The sequence below is a fragment of the Chlamydotis macqueenii genome, chromosome 1 (genome assembly GCF_036417535.1).
Source record: "Chlamydotis macqueenii isolate bChlMac1 chromosome 1, bChlMac1.mat, whole genome shotgun sequence".
NCBI classification, from domain to species: domain Eukaryota; kingdom Metazoa; phylum Chordata; class Aves; order Otidiformes; family Otididae; genus Chlamydotis; species Chlamydotis macqueenii.
The window spans coordinates 78,289,680-78,310,021 of NC_141556.1; the positions used below are offsets into that span (position 1 = coordinate 78,289,680).

At 46.0% G+C, this 20,342-nt stretch overlaps 3 protein-coding genes across 11 annotated transcripts in view; all 3 read right to left on the minus strand.

The window, feature by feature from the left end:
- KIAA0930 (KIAA0930 ortholog) overlaps positions 1-20,342 on the minus strand; it is a 79,521-nt gene that overhangs the window by 48,087 nt on the left and 11,092 nt on the right. The gene's annotated exons all lie outside the window — the stretch shown is intronic.
- LOC147602149 (uncharacterized) overlaps positions 1,552-20,342 on the minus strand; it is a 214,208-nt gene continuing 195,417 nt past the window's right edge. For 3 of the 4 annotated variants that reach the window (XM_086757844.1, XM_086757853.1, XM_086757830.1), the window contains one exon: positions 1,552-1,936. The gene's annotated coding sequence lies outside the window, so the exon portion shown is untranslated. The remainder of the gene's footprint in view (positions 1,937-20,342) is intronic. The other variant, XR_015259976.1, reaches the window with a different exon arrangement.
- LOC147602150 (uncharacterized) lies at positions 1,663-13,942 on the minus strand. Its single transcript, XM_086739893.1, has 3 exons — positions 13,402-13,942; positions 12,975-13,303; positions 1,663-1,716 (listed from the first exon to the last, which is right to left on the minus strand). The coding sequence occupies exons 1-3, from the start codon at positions 13,940-13,942 to the stop codon at positions 1,663-1,665; spliced, it is 924 nt and encodes a 307-aa protein (XP_086596019.1).

Below are 20,342 nucleotides of genomic sequence, written 5' to 3' on the forward strand. Positions count from 1 at the left end.
CCCTCCTCTTTTACTCACTCTAAAACGCAGGTAATCGTTCCCCTGCCACATCATATGTTGCACGCACACAGCCATTAACACCATATAAACAGGACAAGCAGAATATAATTCAAGATGAGATAATAATTTAATAACAAACACACCACACACTTCTTTACTAACAGACAGTAATTTATAAGGAAGATGGATGGAAGCTCATTTGAAGCTGAATGAAGACGACCAGTCTGAACCAAACAGAAATGTTGCCGCTCTTCTCTATCTTTCCATGGGCATTGTAAGAATACATCATCCAGCACGCTTTCAAACTTGCACACAGCTACTAGAGTTTTTAAAAGCAATAGAATTGATTTAAACATTGGCTGCACAGCATATTTATAAGGGAGTTGACAAAATCTGAGCTTCAAGCATCAAGTCATCAATGTTAAAATGCTGATAAAAACATTAGACCAAATACTCCGATAGCTGCCGAGCCATATTTACTCATTTTCCGGTAGACGGTATCACCTCTCTCATATTTAGCACCTTCTCTAAGCACAGCTAAATGGTAGGCAGCACTAAGATGCCCAGAATCTAAATGCAGTTTCAGCATACACCTTAAAGCCTGTTCTCATCAGACAATTGACTCAAAGGCCCAAAATAACATGAGCCAGAAGCTGCCACTTAGATCAAAGACAAATGCAGTCCTTTGTGTGGGGAGGGAAAGATAAACACGTTTCTACATCCAGGAACAGATTACAAAGTCTTCCACGAAGGCCTGTGAACAATTCCATGAAATGATGCGTCCAAATCACTTGACATTCCGAGAAAACAAGCTCATTTGCAACTGATCATTTCTATTTCCTAAAACACGAAAATGACCCAGAGTTGTCTAAACTGCAGTTGTGTTTTAGCCTTATGCTGAACTAAACAATAGCAGGTAAAATGTAATTCTGCTCTAAAGATCACTGTTTACCCTATCCAGTAATAGTTTCCCTCCTATACCGTACAGATTTAACTTTGAAACTCTCTATAGAAGTCAAGCCACAGTTGTTGTGATGCAGCTTCCTGGTCCATACTTGTAAAGCAGCCATCACTCACATCCCTGTCCTGTCCCTTCCACTGCAAAGCAATGGAATTACATCACTTTGGAAAAAAGGAAGGAAAATGCCACAATGTAAACACTTTTGATCCTGAGGAGTGAAGTGCAACCTTCAAGTATACTTGACATTCACTAGTGGTGGCCCTCCACTGCCCCACGCTCCTCCTCACCCCTCAGACTCTGCCATAAATCTAGTACAACATATTTTCATTCGTATAATTAGATACAGACTTCACCTGGATTCTGAAGCTTTCACTTCATCCTCAGAGGCTGTACAATCCCAGTTAAGGCTGATATATCAAGAGGGATATGTATTGCAGCAATGCTTTTCAGGAGGTATAGATTCTCTGCACCATAATCATACACCTACCGAGCCACTCGCTCTTTCATTAGGTGGGACAGATTAGCACCATAGATGTTAAGACAGAAGGCTTTGGTTTTAATATAGCGCTATTTCCAAACATCTAAACAGCAGACACTTTACAGACAGTTTAGATTTGCCATCACAATTTACCACCTCCTGCAGCACAGCATGCACATCAGCTACAACCAGTTTCCTGTCTCCCTGGAAAATACGAAAGAGTTCATTCATACTGCAGCATCACTTTGGGTACCGTAAACAAGCTCTTCCTTTCTGCCTAGGAGAGAAAATCATTCATGAAAATTAAACTTTCCCATTATCTCCCTACGTTCTTAGGAGTGCATGTTCTTCCCAACCAAGAATCATCCACAAATAACTTCGATGCCACAAAAGATACCTTACCAAAATAGCCAAGAGAACGGAGATGGGTAAGAGTCAGACCACAAAATTCACATCCAGCTATCACTTCGTTGAAACTTTCTGCTTTTGCATAGGGTCTGCAGAAAATAGGATGAGGTGTATTAAATGCAGATGATGTTTCCAATATTGACTGTGTTTCTTTGCATTCCAACAGTAAGAAAAGACAAGGACAACCATGTCCAGAGAAAGAATCTGTCCCAAGAGTGACACAGAAAAATAAATATTTCAGTTTTGTTCCTTTTCCTAACTTACGTTTTTAGGAAAACAGTAGAGCAGTTCCACCAATGGCATGTTTCTTCAAAGGGCCTAGAGAAACTTGCCTTTTAATAGCTAGACATTGAAAGCTAAATGCTAAATTCACTGAACTTGACCATCAAGTTTGTAAGGGTGCAGACTTAGTACTGCTGGACATCTATCACCTTGGCTCTTACCCATATCAGTAAGACAGGGAGGAAAATTTTGTATGTTGAGGGACCAGTTCTCAGTGCTCTAATGCTACCAATTACACCCAACTGTAGGAAGGAACAATTAACCTCATCATGTGCATCAACAATCAGCAGATGATCTTCACCTTTCGCCAAGAAAAGCTTATTGACATTAGGGTTCAAAGTGGTACTTTCTGAGCTTCTCAGGCCAAACACTGCAAGGATGAACTTGGGAGCACAGACAAGATATAAATACTGACGTTACATGATGACAAGTGATTATTTCCTAGATAAGGACCTACAGGTCCAATTAAGTCCCTTCAAGATGACACTGACCAACTTCTCTTGCATCGTAACCAAAATTCTAAAGGAATTCAAATGCTTAAAGACCAATCTCATGTCACAATGCACTGCTTTCAGTGCAATCTAAGCTCTTACTTTTTCAGACCAGCATTACAAAGCGTTTGCCCTCTTGCCAGCATTATAAAACCAGCATCTGTTAACATGAACAACAACATAAACCACCAGGTCTCCATGTGGAGCACTGGCTTCCTGAAGACCAAAAATACTTGCCAATGAAGCTTAAAAACAACAACAACAAGGAAAAAAAAAAAAAAAAGAAAAGAAAAAAAAAAAAAAAGACCAAACCATGGAGTGCCACACTTTTTTTCTAACAGGGACCAGGAGCCTCAGAAAAAGCAAGAATCACTTCACAACAGGCAGGTATGGGATAACCCACTCTACACCAAGTCTCACCCTAACACTTAGCAGCTGGAGCTTGTGCTGCATCTTAAAATATGAAGATTTTTGTCCTGTCTAGAACCTTGGAATTACCCTAATTCGCCTCAATAACTTGGGGAAAAAAAAATCTGATGAATATAGGAATTCCTCTTGGAAATGCAGCAAGTTCTCAGACTCGATTAATTAATTTTGATCCTCTTGGAAATGCAGCAAGTTCTCAGACTCGATTAATTAATTTTGATATCAAAGAGCTGTGCAGTTTGGGATTTTTTTTTGAGGCGGGGGGCGTGTTCTGTTGTGGTTTCATTTTTAAGAAAATATTTCGTAACATCAGAACTAACCTGGACAAGAGGAATAATAGAAAAAGTGACACTGCTCATGTCAAAACTTTAACTTGGCCACTCGTGGAAAAAACACACTGCAAAACAGCCAGCTAGAGTGTTTGCAGAGGAAAATAAAATTCCTCTTGCAGCTCAGAGGAGACAGATGTATTGTCATAGGAATGGATTAGCAATACTAGCTTCTGGTTACGAGTAGCAGGTGATGAATGGAGCATTTCCAGGGCAATGACCACGGACAAACACAGGTCTGAGTGTACAGCCAAAATATTCTCCAGGTGGTTTTGCTACAGATAGCCATTTCCACATTGACACAAGCAAGTACCACCCAAGTACATACTAGGTTTCTGAAAGACAACAAAATGCACCGATGACAGGAAATGGTCATCATTTAAAAACACATCTAACTTAGGAACCCGGATCCCACTTCCAAGCAACTGCAAGCACTTGAAGTTTCGTGGAAAGTCAAACGACTTGGGTTTCTAAGTGCCACTTTGTGACATTACTACAGCTATTAATATTATACACATTTCCCTCTGCTCTATCCCTTGGCTTTATTTCAAAATTCCCATTCTAAGTCCCCTTTTCCCTGGGAAGACATGCAACTAATAGAACAAAATCCGGATACCAGAACAGCTAACTAAGATACAGTAGAAAAATGCATAGAATCTTTTAAAACTTGAATACATTCACGTATGGAATCTGGAAATTAATACTTTCCCCCCTTCCAAAGCCCTCAATTTCTCCATTAAATTTAGTTTATTTTAAGCTTTTTCCCATAAAAAGAAATTAACAGATTTTTTCTTTTTTTAAATGCAAACAAAAGCATCTGGGATGAAAATGAAGGGCTTAATCAAGAGAAGGGAACGGTCACTGGAAATGCTGACAGACCCACTGAGCCAAGACAAAGCCCACCACAGCTGCCATCATTACCAGAACTGGTGTAAATCCTAGCCCTACTTGTACTTAAAATATACATCACTTAAGAACACAAGATAATAATGGACACTTATCAATACAGCAAAAACATAACCTTTCGAGTGTACTACATTCAATACATCTCCTCCGCCTACAAAATAGGAATTTCAAACAGACTGGGATTTGTTGCAAGTGCACATGGAGACCAGGAGTGACAACTGAATGGTAAATGCCTGCATCACAAGGTCAAACTAGAGTTAAGAAGTCTTGGATGTTTTGTAAAATGTAATGCAACAGACATACAGGAAATAGCTCTTTCAGTAAACGAGTATTTCTTAAAAAATGGTGGAATAGGATTATGTTTTACAAATACTTACATCCATACATTTCAGGAGAAAAAAAAAGGCTAGTTTTAAAGCAAACAGCTAACTGGAGGTAGCAGTTACATTTTTGCTCTCCGATGCTAACAAAAGACCACACCAGTCTACTTTCAGATGATTACCTCCAAATCTTCCTTTCTCATAAAACCAACCATGCAGAAGGAATGAAGCAAGAGCACTTCAGAGCAATAGGTGGCATCAAAGAGGGCTGCCATCACAGTCGAGACTGCATTGCTCACCGACGCTTTGCTTTTGCTTTGCCTTCTGTTGCAGGCTATTTTGGCTAGCCTGGTAAGCTGCCCAGTTTCCTCTCCAGAAAACGGGGTGAGGGATGCTTGCTCTTCTGGTCAGCTTCGCTTCTTTACGTTGAAGAACACATACAGCTGGTTTTTTAAATCTTGTTTTTCAAGTCTTTGTATTTCTCGAGCCGTCTCTGAATTCTCTACTAGTAGAATAATACATGCAATCAAAACTATGCTGATTAAAAAAAAAAAACAAGACGAAACTGAAATGTGCCCAATTCCTACTGTAGTCCCATTCTGTAAGCTTTCAGATACTATTTCAAGATCTTACCCAGCTCTTTCTACTCCACACTTGCGCAGATGGCAGTAACTGCACAACGTGCCAAGTTAAGGCATGTGTACACACACGGGGGTGCTTGCCACTGCCTGCCACGATGCACTAATACTGTTTCCCATTCCCAGCATTACAGTGATACCGGAATTACACACCAGCTCTTTGCAGGCTAGTATCTTAAAATTCCTTACACTCATATCTTTCCAGACTTTTCTTCCTTTCTTTTTTCCCTTTCTCTTTTTAGCCTTTTAGCTGTTGGACTGTGCCAGAACCAAGCTTCATTTCCAAACCTACCTGCCTAACTCCTCCAGTATTTAAACCTCACGGAGATTTTACTGAACGCTGCCTGCATGTTACCTGGGCACATTTCAAGAAAAGATGAAGCAGGGTACGAATAAAATACAAACTGTGATGACATCATCAACAAGTAGGGAACTGACAGTGGAAAGCCCTCAACACAAGCCTCGTCATCAAGCAGCCAAAGTAGACTACACAGTGGACAGCAACATCTATTTTGTGGAGAAGTTGCCATACAGTCACCGTAACTTAGTGGCGTAGTTCAGCCCTCATCAGGACCAGACTACGCAGTCTCTCCCTCACTCCCCCCACCCTGCGAGAGAAGAGGGGGAGATGATAGAAGAAAAACAGCTCAAGGTTTGAGATAAGGACGGGGAGAAATCCTTAAAGTCACCATTACGGGCAAAACAGACTCAACTTGGGGAAAACTACCCATTTATTACTGAAAACAGCAGGATAATGAGACAGGGAACAAAATAGCCTCCCCCCACCCCTCCCTCTTCCCGAGCTTAACATTATCTCTACTACATACCCCCCCCACCCCCGCCCACAAAGTGGCACAGGGGGGAAAAGGGAATGGGGTCGTAGTCAGTTCATCATGCGTTGTTTTACGCCACTGCTTCATTGTCGGGGGAAGAACTCCTCACATTCCTCCCCTGCTCTGTTGTGGGTTCCCACCCACGCACCACAGTCCTTTGTAAAACTGCTTCAGCGTGGGTCATCTCTTCCACGGGGTGCAGTCCCTCCAGAACAGCTGCCCCAGTGGGCCCTTCACGGGCCACAGCCTCCTTCAGGCCTCCACCTCCCCAGATGTGGGGTCCTCCACAGGCTCCTGATGAAGCTGTACTCCTCTGTGGACCTCCATGGGCTGCAGGAGGACAACCTGCTCCACCATTCCAGGCTGCATTCCCCCTTCCCAGGCTGCAGGGGAATCTTGGCCAGGAGCTGCATTACTCCTCCCCCTCCTTTTTCACTGGCCTTGGTGTCTGCAGCTGTTCCTCTCACCAGAAAAATTCTTCACAACAGGCTGTCAGACACCTCTCAGAATCTCTTCACATCATCCATCTCATCTCCTCTCCACTTCTTGCAGACGGGCTGGACGAGTTGGGCCCAGTCAGCCCCCTGGGTGAGAGGCCAGAGGGTGAGGCCTGCAAGGCTCACGCCTCCCCCTCTCTGCCCCGACTCAGCTGCTTCACATCTTCTCTTCCGTTTTTTTTTTTTTCTCTCTGTTTTCCCCTTCTTAAATACGTTATCTCAGAGGCGTTACCACAGAACATTCTGCTACCAATTGGCTCGGCCTTGGCCAGCAGCAGGTCCACCCTATGCCTGGCCGAGTCCACTGAACAAAGGGGAGCGACTTCTAGCAGTTTCCTCCAGAAGCCACCACCTTAGGCCCCCCCCTCACTAAACAAAAGTTGGTCTCAGTGAAAGAAGCAACACAGGGGCACCACAGAAATAATAAAAAAGAAAAGGGGATAGGATTCATCTTACATTGTCTCACCTCATTTTGTTGGGTTTCTCCCCACAAAGGCCACATTTATGGCACCATCACAAAGTAAGAAGTGCATCAATTTACCCTCCATGCATACCAACATCCAGCTTCCTCTGGGATTTTTATCACCTGAGACCACAGACCAAACCACACAAGTCCCTGCATGTTTTTGGGAAAACAGGGAATCTACCATCAGGCTCTCAATGCCATTTTGACACAAATACTTATGGCTACCTGGAATTAATACAATTCTTGAGGCAATTGTTCTTAGCCAAAAACCACCCAGATTCAGAACACCTGAAGGATCAAAGAGGGAAAAAAAAAAAAAACAACAACAAAAAACACCTAAGAAAGGGAGAATTTAGTATTAAAAGCCATAAATGCATAACAATTATTCCAGAGCCTTTCAAAAGAGCTTTGAAATGCCAGGCATTTCCCTGAAAGGCATGTACTGAGCAGACAAGAGAAATGTAGTATTTCTGTTTTTACTGAGAAGGACCCCAACCTTTCTTGCTTCTGGTGAAACGAGAACTTCATTCCATTAGAGAATACTTCTACGCAAATGTAGCTGAGTGAGTGGCTGGTGTTTTGGGCACACAGGCCAACTGGAAAAAAGAAAATGAGTATGACAGAGTAGGGATAAACAGGGGGAAGAGGGAGGAAAAAGGGTTATCCCTGAGACCTAGTATTTCTGTCTCACAAATTAAAACCTTAATTCATATCTACTCATACTCAACCAGCTTTCTTTTCTGTAGGAAATGAGACATCTTGACACCTTTGACATACGCATTTCTTTCTTCAAGAAAAAACCCTGCAATTTCTTCACAAGTTTATCACTTGGCAAGCTGTCAGGAGGACTAACGTTCACATCACTGCCACATCACTATTCTTGTCCTGTTTAAGCACTAAAAGCCTCTGTCAGAAGTTTTCTATCAAATTAAAATATGTAAACGAAAATATCAGAAATCACTGCGAAAGAGCATTTGCAGCTGCAGAAAGAAAAATAAAAACAAATCACAAGCTTGGGCATGAAATTATCTCTCCTTCAAATGTCAACATGGATTATTGTAACACTTTGAATAAAGAAAAAGTTATTCCTAAACCTGATGTGGCAGGACAACAAATTGCCATGAAGAACATGCTTCTGTATGTTGGAATTCTGTACAGTTAGATGAATCTCTTGACTAAAACGGGTTATGAAAAACCACAGCCCTCCTCTAGCACAGCACTTACTGAAAACAGCCTCGTGCACAGATTTTCTCCTGGGATGACCTAAAGTTCAAATCCCGAACACTAGCACAAGTAGCCTGGGGACAGCACAGAAACACATAAAAATATCACCTTTCTACCATGGATGCGCACAAGGCAGCTCCAAATACACTTGGATACAATTTCTATTGGAGAAAATTCAAAGTTTTCATCGGTGGCTGATGGTTCCTTCTTACACCACTAACTACTGCCCTTGCAGCACGGACAGCAGAACAGGTGTCGAGTTTGCTGTACAAACAGCTGTAGCTCAGAGGACTAACATGAACTAACACCGATTTCTTTTTTTTGTCAGCCTGCCAGGCTCTAAGTACCTGAGGAACAGACCCAGTGACCATTCTGCAACCTCTGCTATGGAGGCAGTCATCTCCAACAGACAGCAGGGTGGACACAGCTGAGGCTGGCAGCTTCTGAAATCCTCTCAGCATGAGTCTGCTGATCATTTACTACATATCTTTGCATATTAATTTCACAAAGTTGCTCCCTAGAAGCCAAGCCAGTACTGGCACAGATAGGGAGTGCTTACAGGGGAGAACTGCCTTAGACAGCCCACAGAAAAGACAGCAAATTAAAGGCACTGAGCTAGCAAAAGAACTAGACTCAGTATTATCCCAGCAAGAAAAGCTAAGATCTCTAGCTTAATGCTTATGCAGGAAACAGCTGCAGATGAGCCAAGAAATCACCAAAAGGGTGTGTAAAGTGGCTGCAGTCAAGCAAGCACTGAGTTTAAGGAAATCCATACCTACACTCTGTGCTATAAAGCGGTGCAGCTACAAATTCAGGAAGTCATCCCACACTGTTAGTGACCTCTTACCAAGTTTGTGGTGATCCCAGTTAAAATATCTGCAGTGAATTAGAATGGGAAGTGCAGGCTTCTCTTGCCGGCTTACCTACCCCGCACGCACCGGAGCCCCGCTCCGGGGAAAGCAGGGCATCACACGGATACCATCAAGCCAAGCCTTCAATTTAATGCTGCGCAACACAGGGTTAAATACCCGTACACCCGCTACGCACGCGAACGCACCCGCCCCCCTGCACCCATAGACCCATCCACTCCCGCCATGCACCTACCCCTACACTCATGGACTTACCCGTGCCTACCACGTACAGGGACACACCTAACCCCTGCACTGATGGATTCATCCGCGTCCAGTGCGTGAGTCGCCACGGACCGCCCCTCCAAATGTGCGTCCCTTCTAACGTTACCCCACAGGAAGAAGTTGTTCCCTTGCTCCTAATAAAAGTGAGAAAGCCATCAGCTCCTCTTCCTCTACTTGAGTCTAGCAGGAGGAGCTTCTTTTCTCCTTTTCATTAGCTTCAGAGACTAAAGCACCTTATGGAGGTAAACAGAAGGGAGATCAGAAGAACACACGACTACAGAGAAGCAGGTGCTGAAGAACCCAAAGGATTTGCTTACATTGGTCCATCCAGCAGTATAAAGACTAAGTGTCTGAAAAAGTTGAAATTGCCTCATCAAAAAAGCACGTCAATTGTATTGTCATCAGCCTTCAGATGATTTTTAAAGCTTTCCCCCAAGCCTCCTGTTTGAGATCAGATTCTTTTCTTCACCACCTAGACAAAACATCAGAAGCCCTGCCACGTCCCTCCAGCCTCCCAGAACTCCACAAAGAACAGCCATGGACTGGCACGCTTGAGTGCACACATTGCTCTCAGATCTATGCATCCACCTGGCACCAAAGATATTCTGGTGCTCTGCCCTACCAGACAGGAATAAGAAGATGTCATATGATGCCACCTACACCTTTCCCTGCTCACGCTGCTAATCCTCTCTTCTTCTCTGGTTCAAGGCATCAGAGGCACTTAGCTTCTCCACAATAACAACAAAACTGTTTCAAAACCTGAGATAAGTTGCATTAAAAGCTTCATAAACAATTGCATGAAATCACTGTAGAAAATGCAGATGGCATAGGAATGAGGAGAGTTCCATTAAAAAAAAAAATTAAAGCAAACTTGCTACCATCATTTTTACTCAAACAGAATTGTTCAGGAAATGTATCATCTCCCCTTTGCCACCTCATTCTCAGGGAATATTTCATCCTCCTGGAAGACAGGGGATAGGAAAGCTAAATTAAAAAAAGAAAACTCTGCTTCAACCCTGCGGGGCGGCGCATGCTGCCAGCAACAGGGAACAGCCCCACAAAGGCACCGCGTCTGCCTCGCAACTCCAGCGTGGCAGACCACATGGGACAACCCTGGGCTGAGGGCAACGCATGCACAGACAAATCCCACGGCTCCTTATGTGGAGTGTCCACATCTAGCACATAGCAAGAAAAAGCCACACATTTCAAAAAGCAAAAATAACCATTCCAACCCACAGATGTGGATTTTAAACCATGGACATTAATTTCAATCAACAGCTGTAGAAGAAAGCTGGGGGGGGGTGGGTTATTGCTTGGTTAGAAAGAGATGAATGCAACAGGTAACAAAAGAACAGCTTCACACCAGGCAAAAAAGGGTTTCCCAACTCACATATGAAATGACTTTTTATTCAACACAACAGTGGCGGGACTTCCCCTCGTCACCAGCGGGACCCAGACAGGGAGCGCTGCGCTCCCCTCCTCCTTCCTGCCCCTGCACCACAGGCCATGCCCAAGAGCGGGCAAGAGCAGCCAGCACAGCAGCCACACTGCTGCTCCCTGCTTGGCCTGTCATCCTTCTCTCCTGCCCTCCACCGCCCACTCACTGCTCTTTGGCTTTACTGCTTCGGCATTGAACCGCGGCAGGACGCTTCCACTCACAACCATCGCTTTACAACAATGACTTGCCCAAAGCGTTGCCCAAAAGGGACATCTCAACATTTGCTACACCACCAGAGTGCTGTTCTAAAACTCTTCTTTACAGTATGGCAGTGACTCCATTACCACAGATAAGATCAGACTCTCCTGAAGATGCCTTTGCACAAAACAACACACTCCAACACCAAACTAGGCTTCTTCCCACCGCTTTCTTCCCAAAGCTCCTCCCTAACAGTGCCTCTGACACAGCTCTGCTCTGCTTTCACTAGACGAGTTACCGCCTTCCCCCCATAACCCTGATTTTAAACATTCAGTGGGCCAAGCTTTTGGCTCAGAGATTTTTTATTTAACAAACGGTTGAATGCAACAGGTAACACAAGAACGGTTGCACAGCAGGCAAAAAGGGTTTCCTCAATCCATAAACAGAATGGACACAAACCACACAAATCCAAGTTAGAATAAACCGGCTCAGCCAAAGGCGTTCCATCTGCCCAGGGGTCAGTCTCCACGGAGGGGCTTGGATGCACCAGGGGGGCTGGCAGCACTCAAGCGGGATTGCCCCGTCCACGCAGGCGAGCCACAACTCCCTTCCACCCATTCCTCCTGAAGGGTGGCCACCCATCCTCAGCACTCTGCCCATGCTCCACCAAGACAGGTGGCCAATCGCTCAACGGATCCCCTGCAGCTGGGAGCTCAGCAGCAGCAGCCTCTCTCCTCTCCCACTAGCGCTTCTCCCGCTAGTCCTGAGTAGGGACCAAAACTCTGGAAAAGTCCTCTCCCATCCAGCTCTGAACTCGGAGGCTTTCACACCACACAGCCAGCAGAGACCACCACTGACATTTCTCTCAATGTCCGTTACCTCCTTCACCCAGAGGCACTTCCCACCTCCCCCTGCCTTGGGCATGTTTGCAGCGCTCCAGCTCAGCTTGCTGTAGTGAAGTCAAATCCACGGAAGAAACCCAAGTGCGGTCCCTGGGCATGTGCCATTAGCCATGCGCAAGTTTATTGCCCTTCAAAGCTCCTCAGTGTGCACAACCAGGCTTTCTCTAAAGACTGCACCGTTACACCCACCCCTTACTAACCAAAACCGAGTATGCCTGGCAATCATCTAGTTTCATGCCCCAAAAAACAAAGCAACACACAAGTAGTAGCTAGACTTGCCATTTACTTTCAAAAAACACAACAGAAACAAGTTTTAAAATTATTTATTGGAACACAACAACAACAGAACTATCAGAATTTTTTTCTAAAGGTGAAATAACAAACATTTAAGAACAGACAAACACAACTCAAAACAAACTAAGACTTAACACTATGTGCAAACTGATCTGTATCTCCCAGGAGACGTGCCAGAAGATGAAGATCTCCTCGAATATCCGCCAGAAGGTCTGCCCAGGGATGAACATCTGGATAGGGATCACCTGCTGCCAGACAGTCACCCACTGCCAGGGGCTCTGCCAGGGGCTCGGCAGCAGCCCCTGCCAGGGGCTCTGCCAGGGGCTCGGCAGCAGCCCCTGCCAGGGGCTCTGCCAGGGGCTCGGCAGCAGCCCCTGCCAGGGGCTCTGCCAGGGGCTCGGCAGCAGCCCCTGCCAGGGGCTCTGCCAGGGGCTCGGCAGCAGCCCCTGCCAGGGGCTCTGCCAGGGGCTCGGCAGCAGCCCCTGCCAGGGGCTCTGCCAGGGGCTCGGCAGCAGCCCCTGCCAGGGGCTCTGCCAGGGGCTCGGCAGCAGCCCCTGCCAGGGGCTCTGCCAGGGGCTCGGCAGCAGCCCCTGCCAGGGGCTCTGCCAGGGGCTCGGCAGCAGCCCCTGCCAGGGGCTCTGCCAGGGGCTCGGCAGCAGCCCCTGCCAGGGGCTCTGCCAGGGGCTCGGCAGCAGCCCCTGCCAGGGGCTCTGCCAGGGGCTCGGCAGCAGCCTCTGCCAGGGGCTCTGCCAGGGGCTCGGCAGCAGCCTCTGCCAGGGGCTCTGCCAGGGGCTCGGCAGCAGCCTCTGCCAGGGGCTCTGCCAGGGGCTCGGCAGCAGCCTCTGCCAGGGGCTCTGCCAGGGGCTCGGCAGCAGCCCCTGCCACAGGTTCAGCCTTTGCTCCACTGCTCCTGTTCCATCCGCACAGACTGGCAAGAATTCTCCTCCACCACCTCCGCCGGAGGGGTGGACGATCATCCTTGCCAGTCTGCCCGTGTTCCTCCAGGGCGCACAGGGAATCAGGTGACAGATCCCCTGGGGGTGAGAGTCCAGCGCCAGCACCTTCCATCTTCTCCACATCTTTAAGAAACAGATAAACGCAACAGGTAGCACAACAACGACTCCGCATCAGGCAAAAAAAATGGTTTCCCCAATTCATAAATAAAATGGACACAAACCGCACAAATCCAAGGGAGTGCACTGGGGGCTTTGGTGCTCCAGGGAGGCTGGCATCACTCGAGTGGGATTGCGCCGTCCCCGCAGGCGAGCCACAAGCCTCTTGCGCCAGCTGCTCCTGATGGGTGGCTGGTCATCCCCATCAAGCTGCCCACTCTCCACCAAGACAGGCGCCCAGTCGGTCTCACCTGGGGCTGAGAGCTGGGCAGCAGCAGCCTGTTTTCTCTCCCACTCAAGCTCCTCCCGCCAGCTCGTGCTGGGGAGCAGGAACTGCACGTGCTTGGCTGGGCTCTTCCTCTGTCCCTCTTTGCGAAGCATAGCAGATGCCGTGCGCACGACTCCACAGGATACGGGGAAGGCGTGCGAGTGCTCCCACAGCTCCTGCGATGCAGGAACCGGAGAGCCACCTCTCTCGCCTCCTGCCACCTCCGCGCTCAATGGAGGAGCGCGGCCAACTGCCACGGAAGTCCCACAGACAACATCTACCCACAGGCGCCATGGAAACAGAACCGGAACCAAGGAACTCTTCTGCAGGCCAAGCATGAAACTTGAACTCACCTTTACAAACCACAGAATCCCCCTGGGAAAACCAACACAAAGTACCCACCAGACCAAGCTGCCCAAAAGCCAGTCGTTCGTCACCCGTCAAGAGACAAGGGAAGGACCTGACAGGTGCCATCTCTTCTCCTCTGTCTCACACACAAGCCATCCCTGCCTCGGCCTTGCTGCCACTGACCACAGCAGCCTAACACACCAGCACATCAAACGCACCTGAGCAAAGAGCTGGGAAAGCAGCGTCACCTTCCCCTTCCGGAACATGTCACACTGAGGTTTAGCGCACACATTTCCCTACGCTGCCTCCCTCCATCACACCCCTCACCCTGTTGGACAGACATTCCCGGCCCTTGCTGGCAGCTTTTGGAAAAGCCCTTGCCAGCGCCTGGGGGACCACCACAGCCAGCTTGGCTGCCCAAGCAGTACAAGGGACTCTCCCGCAGGGAAACCGCCAAGGCACTGCTCCCCGACAGCTCAACAACCACACAACCTGCTTCTCCCCACCCCCCTCCTCAAACCGCTACAGCCAAGGGGCTAGGAACACCCAAACCCTTAGCCCAGCCTGCCTTCCCACACTCAGGCATTACACCAGGCTTCTGTCTATTCACAAGAAGCTTGCCTGCAAACACCAAAATCAAACCATTAAAGACAAGGACAGCCAGTGCTCATCTCACACATCCACACATTGCGCTTCCCAATCAACAATTACCCTGCTTCTGCAATGTGTTTGGCCTCCTTCTCTCTACCTCCTACTTTGCCACTGGCAAGCAGGAAGAGGTGGGCAGACGCAATCCATGCCGAGAGGTCGCAGCACAATTCCACCGGGAAGCTGCTTTCATCTGACTCAGTACCGCATTGACAGAAAGAATACCTTTCGCTTCTTGAGCTGCAAGTTATTTCAGATTTATTAGCAGTACCAGTAATGACCTACCAAATAACAGAGAAAGCACCCACCTCCTCCTCTTTGCAGACTTCTGCCAAAGAAGTACTTTGTGCAAACAGCAGGAAAAGTGCTGGTACATTTATTCCACCACTTTCGGATGATTTTGTCCAAAAGGGCTTCAACGTAGTTCACACACCTCATTATACCCAACTATTCCCAGATACAACTCACATCCTGACTTCTAGAGGTTTCTTGTCTCCTTTTTCAGAGCCTGTCGCAATTACTCCATTTCAACGTTGGCCACCATAACGGTAATTCCTTCGTTCATCTCTAGCACCAGCTGCTGTCTTTTGAGTTCCTTTGCCTTTTGGGTTTCAATAGCGTTTTGCCGGAAGTTAAACAAGTTGGTCTTGCATTCCTACAATAATCTCTTAAACCTACAATCGGTTTACCAGTCTTTTCCTGTAGCTACTACTACTTCAACCTCTTCTGCTCCTCCTCTGCCTCCTCACAGGAGCTGCTTCCCCCCTCTGCATATAGACAGACACCATACCAGACCACAGTTTCTGGATTCACTAACACCACGCACTCCTTCTGGATCCTGTACACTAACACTGTGCATAAGAACACACTGACAGCACTTACTCTTTGCAGAAACCTCTTTCATTTGAGTAAGTCAAGCACAGCTGCTAAGTGACTCTAGTCCATCTATCTGGATGAGGCAGTATTTTCATCCAAACGTATCAACAGGTCAGTTCGTAAAACAAACAAACAAAAAACCAACCAAACAAAAAGAAGTCCTCCAAATAATCCATGTGCCATTAAAGAAATACGTGCTTTAAGCTATTCTTTGTCAAAAATGCTCTTGGTTTTGTAGATCATGACTCCAAAGTAGCATGAGCATAGATGAGCCCCAGAGGATCAGTGCAAACACAGGAAAGAGACCAGAGATCTATTCAGACAGTTAGCAACACAATCGGCATCAACAGTCTAGAACTACCACTTCCTGTGTATTGAGAAGACACCACAAAACCGCAGTTGAGGCTCTTCCTAAACCAGATCCACGCCAGTCCCTTCATCTGCCTTGGTTAATTAGCCACTGGCACACAAGAGCTTATTTTTCTTATCTCTCATTAGCTGCTCAGTTTTAACACCGTGGTACTACTCTGGGGCACAATTTCTTGCACTGAGTTTTGTGATCAAAGTTTTCTATCCAGTAGCTCTACAAAGTTCCTACAACAACAGCACAGAAATAGTACAAAGCAGCTAAATTCAGATACCCAAGACCTGCACGACACGAGAGAAGAAATAGTGCAAAAGTATTTCTGTATTAAGACATTACAAAGTGAAACGCTATTATAGGGCATTCCTGATGACAAAATCCCTTGGAGAACATTTTCCTTTCAATTCCAAGGAACACAAAACCAACACTTAAGAACAAAGAGTCAAGATCAAAGTCTGTTTATCCAAGTATCATGCCTGAAACAGTAGGCAATGTAGATGCACAGGGAGGGCTGAAGAAGGAAGGCAGGAGTACTTTCCTCTTCTCCTCAGGACGCTCACAAACCCCAGCAATTCACAGGTCGGTGACCTTGTGTGCCAGAGACCTGTGTATGTGGCAGCTCCCACTGGATGTCTGTTCTACTCATCGGTTCATGCTCTCCTTGGACCCACGGAAGCTTTTACAGCCTACAACTGTCCCTGACCGTGAACCCTACAGCTTTGGCTTTTTTGAACCTAACAATTTCCAGGTTTATGCAACGGCTTTCTTCACAGGAAGACACAGTGAGCAAGTACTGCCTATACACTGTACTCACACTACCCACTTTACAACTCTCTATCGCACACAAGGCCTGAAGCATCCTTTCTCCATGCTGGGAACTCCCAGTCTACCAGTTACACATCCCCTGTACAAAAGCCACAGCACCTCTGCTGCCCTTCTTGGAACCTTTTCAAGTCTACAGTAGTAAAGACGAGCACGTGCCATGGAACCATTCTGTGGCAGAACACTGATTTCTACCCCTTCCCTCACAGCTTCTAACACCTGACTTCCTCTTCCAACCACACTGAACAGAGGAACTATTATGCAACTATTACAGCTCCAAAACCAGGTAACACCAACTTGTTCTGTCAACACGTTTGTCAATCAGCTAAACCCAGTGGCAGTTGCTAACGCAATAGTTCTGAGCGCATACATGCCTTTCCAAAAACTCTCTCTCTCCTCTTCTTCCCTGCTCTTCAAATCTCCTCGCTCCAGAGCTCTAGCATGACTAGAAGAAGGAATCAATCCTTATGCACAGCCAGGACAACAATCAAGATCTCATATCGGCTCTGGCACCACAGGACACATTAACAGTCCTAGAAGAGGGTATCACAGAGCTGTTATAGGTAACACTTAAAATACAACCATAGTATCCAATTGCACAGCTTTCTATTAAGGAAATTGAGCTCTTTGGTTTGAATGCCTCTTTAGCAAAAATATCTAACACAGGAGAACAGCTCTAACAAAAAGGAGAGCTCTAGAGTTAATATGTTTTAATTTTCCAGTATTACATTCATAAAAGCGCACTGCATCAGCAATGGAAACAATTCCACCCACCTGAGGAATGCCCTTCAAACTGAAGGGCAATCAACAAACACATGTTTCTCAGTTGCCTCCTTACTCTTAAGATCTTGTACAGCTCTTCCTGAATTCAGACTATTATTTCCTGCTATTTTCTGCTTTATTGAATTTCACCCAAGAGACAAGTGATTCACAGAAGTTCTTGAGTGTGGCTTTTGGCACATCTGTAATGGACAATGAAAGAAGGACAATACATAACACAAAGAGAAGTTCTTGCACAGATGGAACTGCTTTCTATCAGTCAAAATGAGGATGTCCTTAGACAGAAAAAAGCTAAAAACCAGTAGAGCAACTCCCATGACGAGCTGTTACATCATGAGAGAAAGGACATCGTGGTTCAAGCACTAGATTTGGCAAGCACCTTCTTGTAGGTTTTTTTTTTTTCCCCCCTTCCAATTTTCTTACCAAACTAAGATCTTCTGCTCACTATTCACTTATTTGTTACTTCATTTCACACCGGTAATGAGAATATCAAAGGAAAACTACTGTTCACTCACACAAAAGCACCGAGAAGTCTCAGTGCTTGCACCCTAGACACTGTGTTTTCCTCCTTGGGATGTTTTCTGTATTACTTAAAAGGAGAAGGTGCTTTTCAAGATTTATCAAGATTTGTTTCAGTGCTCCATTTCCATTTGCACTTGTTCTTCTCCTGCTGCAGAAGACTTGCTGCATAGCATCACGGCTGAGAACACAAACACAGCCTCCTCCAGAAAAAAAAAAATAATTTCTAAAACATATTCTTAAAGTTCACGCCTCTTCCTGTCAGTCTTCTCCCTTCTATGAATACATATGCTGTGGAAACCATAATTTTAGTTAACACTTTGCATTGAATCAGAGCCCATTGGATTCACAAGAATAAGCTACTGTGCACCACCTACAGATACCCACTTGGAAAAAGTGGAATTCAAACTCAACCACAAATAATTGGAGAAATATTTTCCACGACAGAGCAATCCTAGATGTTAAATTTAGGAAGAAATAATTAAATATCATATGTCACTATGAAATACCAAATCCAGAGAGCATCCACGAGGATGAAGAGGAAGAGAAGCATCACTTCCACAGGTTTATTCACTTGGGTAACACCACAGGAATCACCTAGCTATGCCTTTCGCATAAGCAATGGATGTAGAAAGCTTCTGGTTTTCCTAATTGGCATAACTGTGGGAATTCAGTGCAGGTGTTACCATCCTCCCTTCATGAAGGCAACCTTGGTTCCACTGGATGCAACCACTTCATACTCTGTGGAAGATGGCCAACTCATAGCATCATAGAATCTTTAAGGTTGGAAGAGACCTCCAAGACCATCAAGCCCAGCTGTCAACCCAACACCACCATGCCTACTAAACGATGTCCTCAACTGCAACATCTACACGTTCTTTGAACGCCTCCAGGGATGGTGACTCCACCACTTCCTTGGGCAGCCTGTTCCACTGCCTGATCACTCTTCCACACATTCCCTACTGCTGCTTCCAGGATCTGCCAGCAACAGTCCCAAACCTTCCAAGACGTATATCTAATCTGGTAAGATCACTCAGTAACTTATGAAGCATGTTGGCACTGCTGGAGTGCAGAAATTTGTCTCTAACAGGACAAACATGCATGTCCAACGCTATAGCTACATGCCATTTTTCTTCTCTACCAAAACAATCCCTCTGATCAAAGGCCGCTAGTGCTGTACATTTATGGCATCCACTGTCTCTATCTTCACACTTAAATACCACTCTCAAAGCCCTGAGACACTGTTGTGGTAGGTCAGCTAAAACCAGCAAATTGCATTTTGGAAGAACTCCTGGAGTGTGGCTGTTACTGATGTTTTCACGTACATACCTCCCCTAGCATCTTCCCTTTGCCGGGGGGCTGCTAGTTGAAATCGTGTCGCCAAGGCAGAAGGAAGGAGTAATGACCACAGCAGCAGCTGGCAGGGAAGCAGAGCTATTTCCTACACATGCCTACTGTCACACACTGGTATTTTCCAAATTCAGTTTCTTTGTTCTAAGTAGAAACACTGGCAGCAGCTTTCCAAGGAAGCACCCGGCAACTTGAATCTGGAAGCTGTAATTCTCACTTACATTTTGAGTCACTGCATTTTTTTCCACAGCATCCTGCTGAAGAAGAAACATTTGGGATTCCTTTTTCAAGTTTCAGGCCGGGAACGGAGAAAGAGGAAGGACATGCCTATGCTTGAATTGCCCCTTTTGCCCCATTCAGAACAATACAAGATGAAAAACTTGAACCTGGTGCTTTCTTCTTCAGCAGAAACATAGAATAATTCAGCTCATAAAGGATCCGAACTCATAATTCAAGAAACACTAAACACCCTGGGTATTATTACGGACCACTGAGTTTTATGGAAATTTAGAAAACCAACACTGAAGGTCCTTTCAGGTGTGCCAGTAAACATACTCCTCCTTGAAAATACAGCAACGCCAGATATTCAACAAGTCCTGTATTTGTTCTCTGAAAAAGCAGGGGAATACATTTTTAGCGAAGTCTTTTAGCGCTCTTCACAGAATACTATAAATCCATTCCAAAGCACTTCCCTCACCTTGATGAGGTTTCAGCATCTCCAGGCAATTAAGCTTTACACAGTGCAAAGGCAGCTCAAGCTTCACTGGCATTTTCATGCACTTCTTCAGTTCCTGCTGATCACACGGAGCCCTGTGAGACAGGACCAAGAACTCCCAAGCCATTTCTTTTTATCCAGGTTTGGTAGCTAGACATGCAAAGAGAGACCGGAGCTAAAACTCTCTCTCTTACTTCCACATACAGATAAGCAGAAGTAACACACCTTCCACAGCCACTTGATCCAGGGAAACACCACCCAAGTGTTCAAAGGCTAAGCACTGCCAGTCTTCCTACAGAAGACCCTACACGCTGCA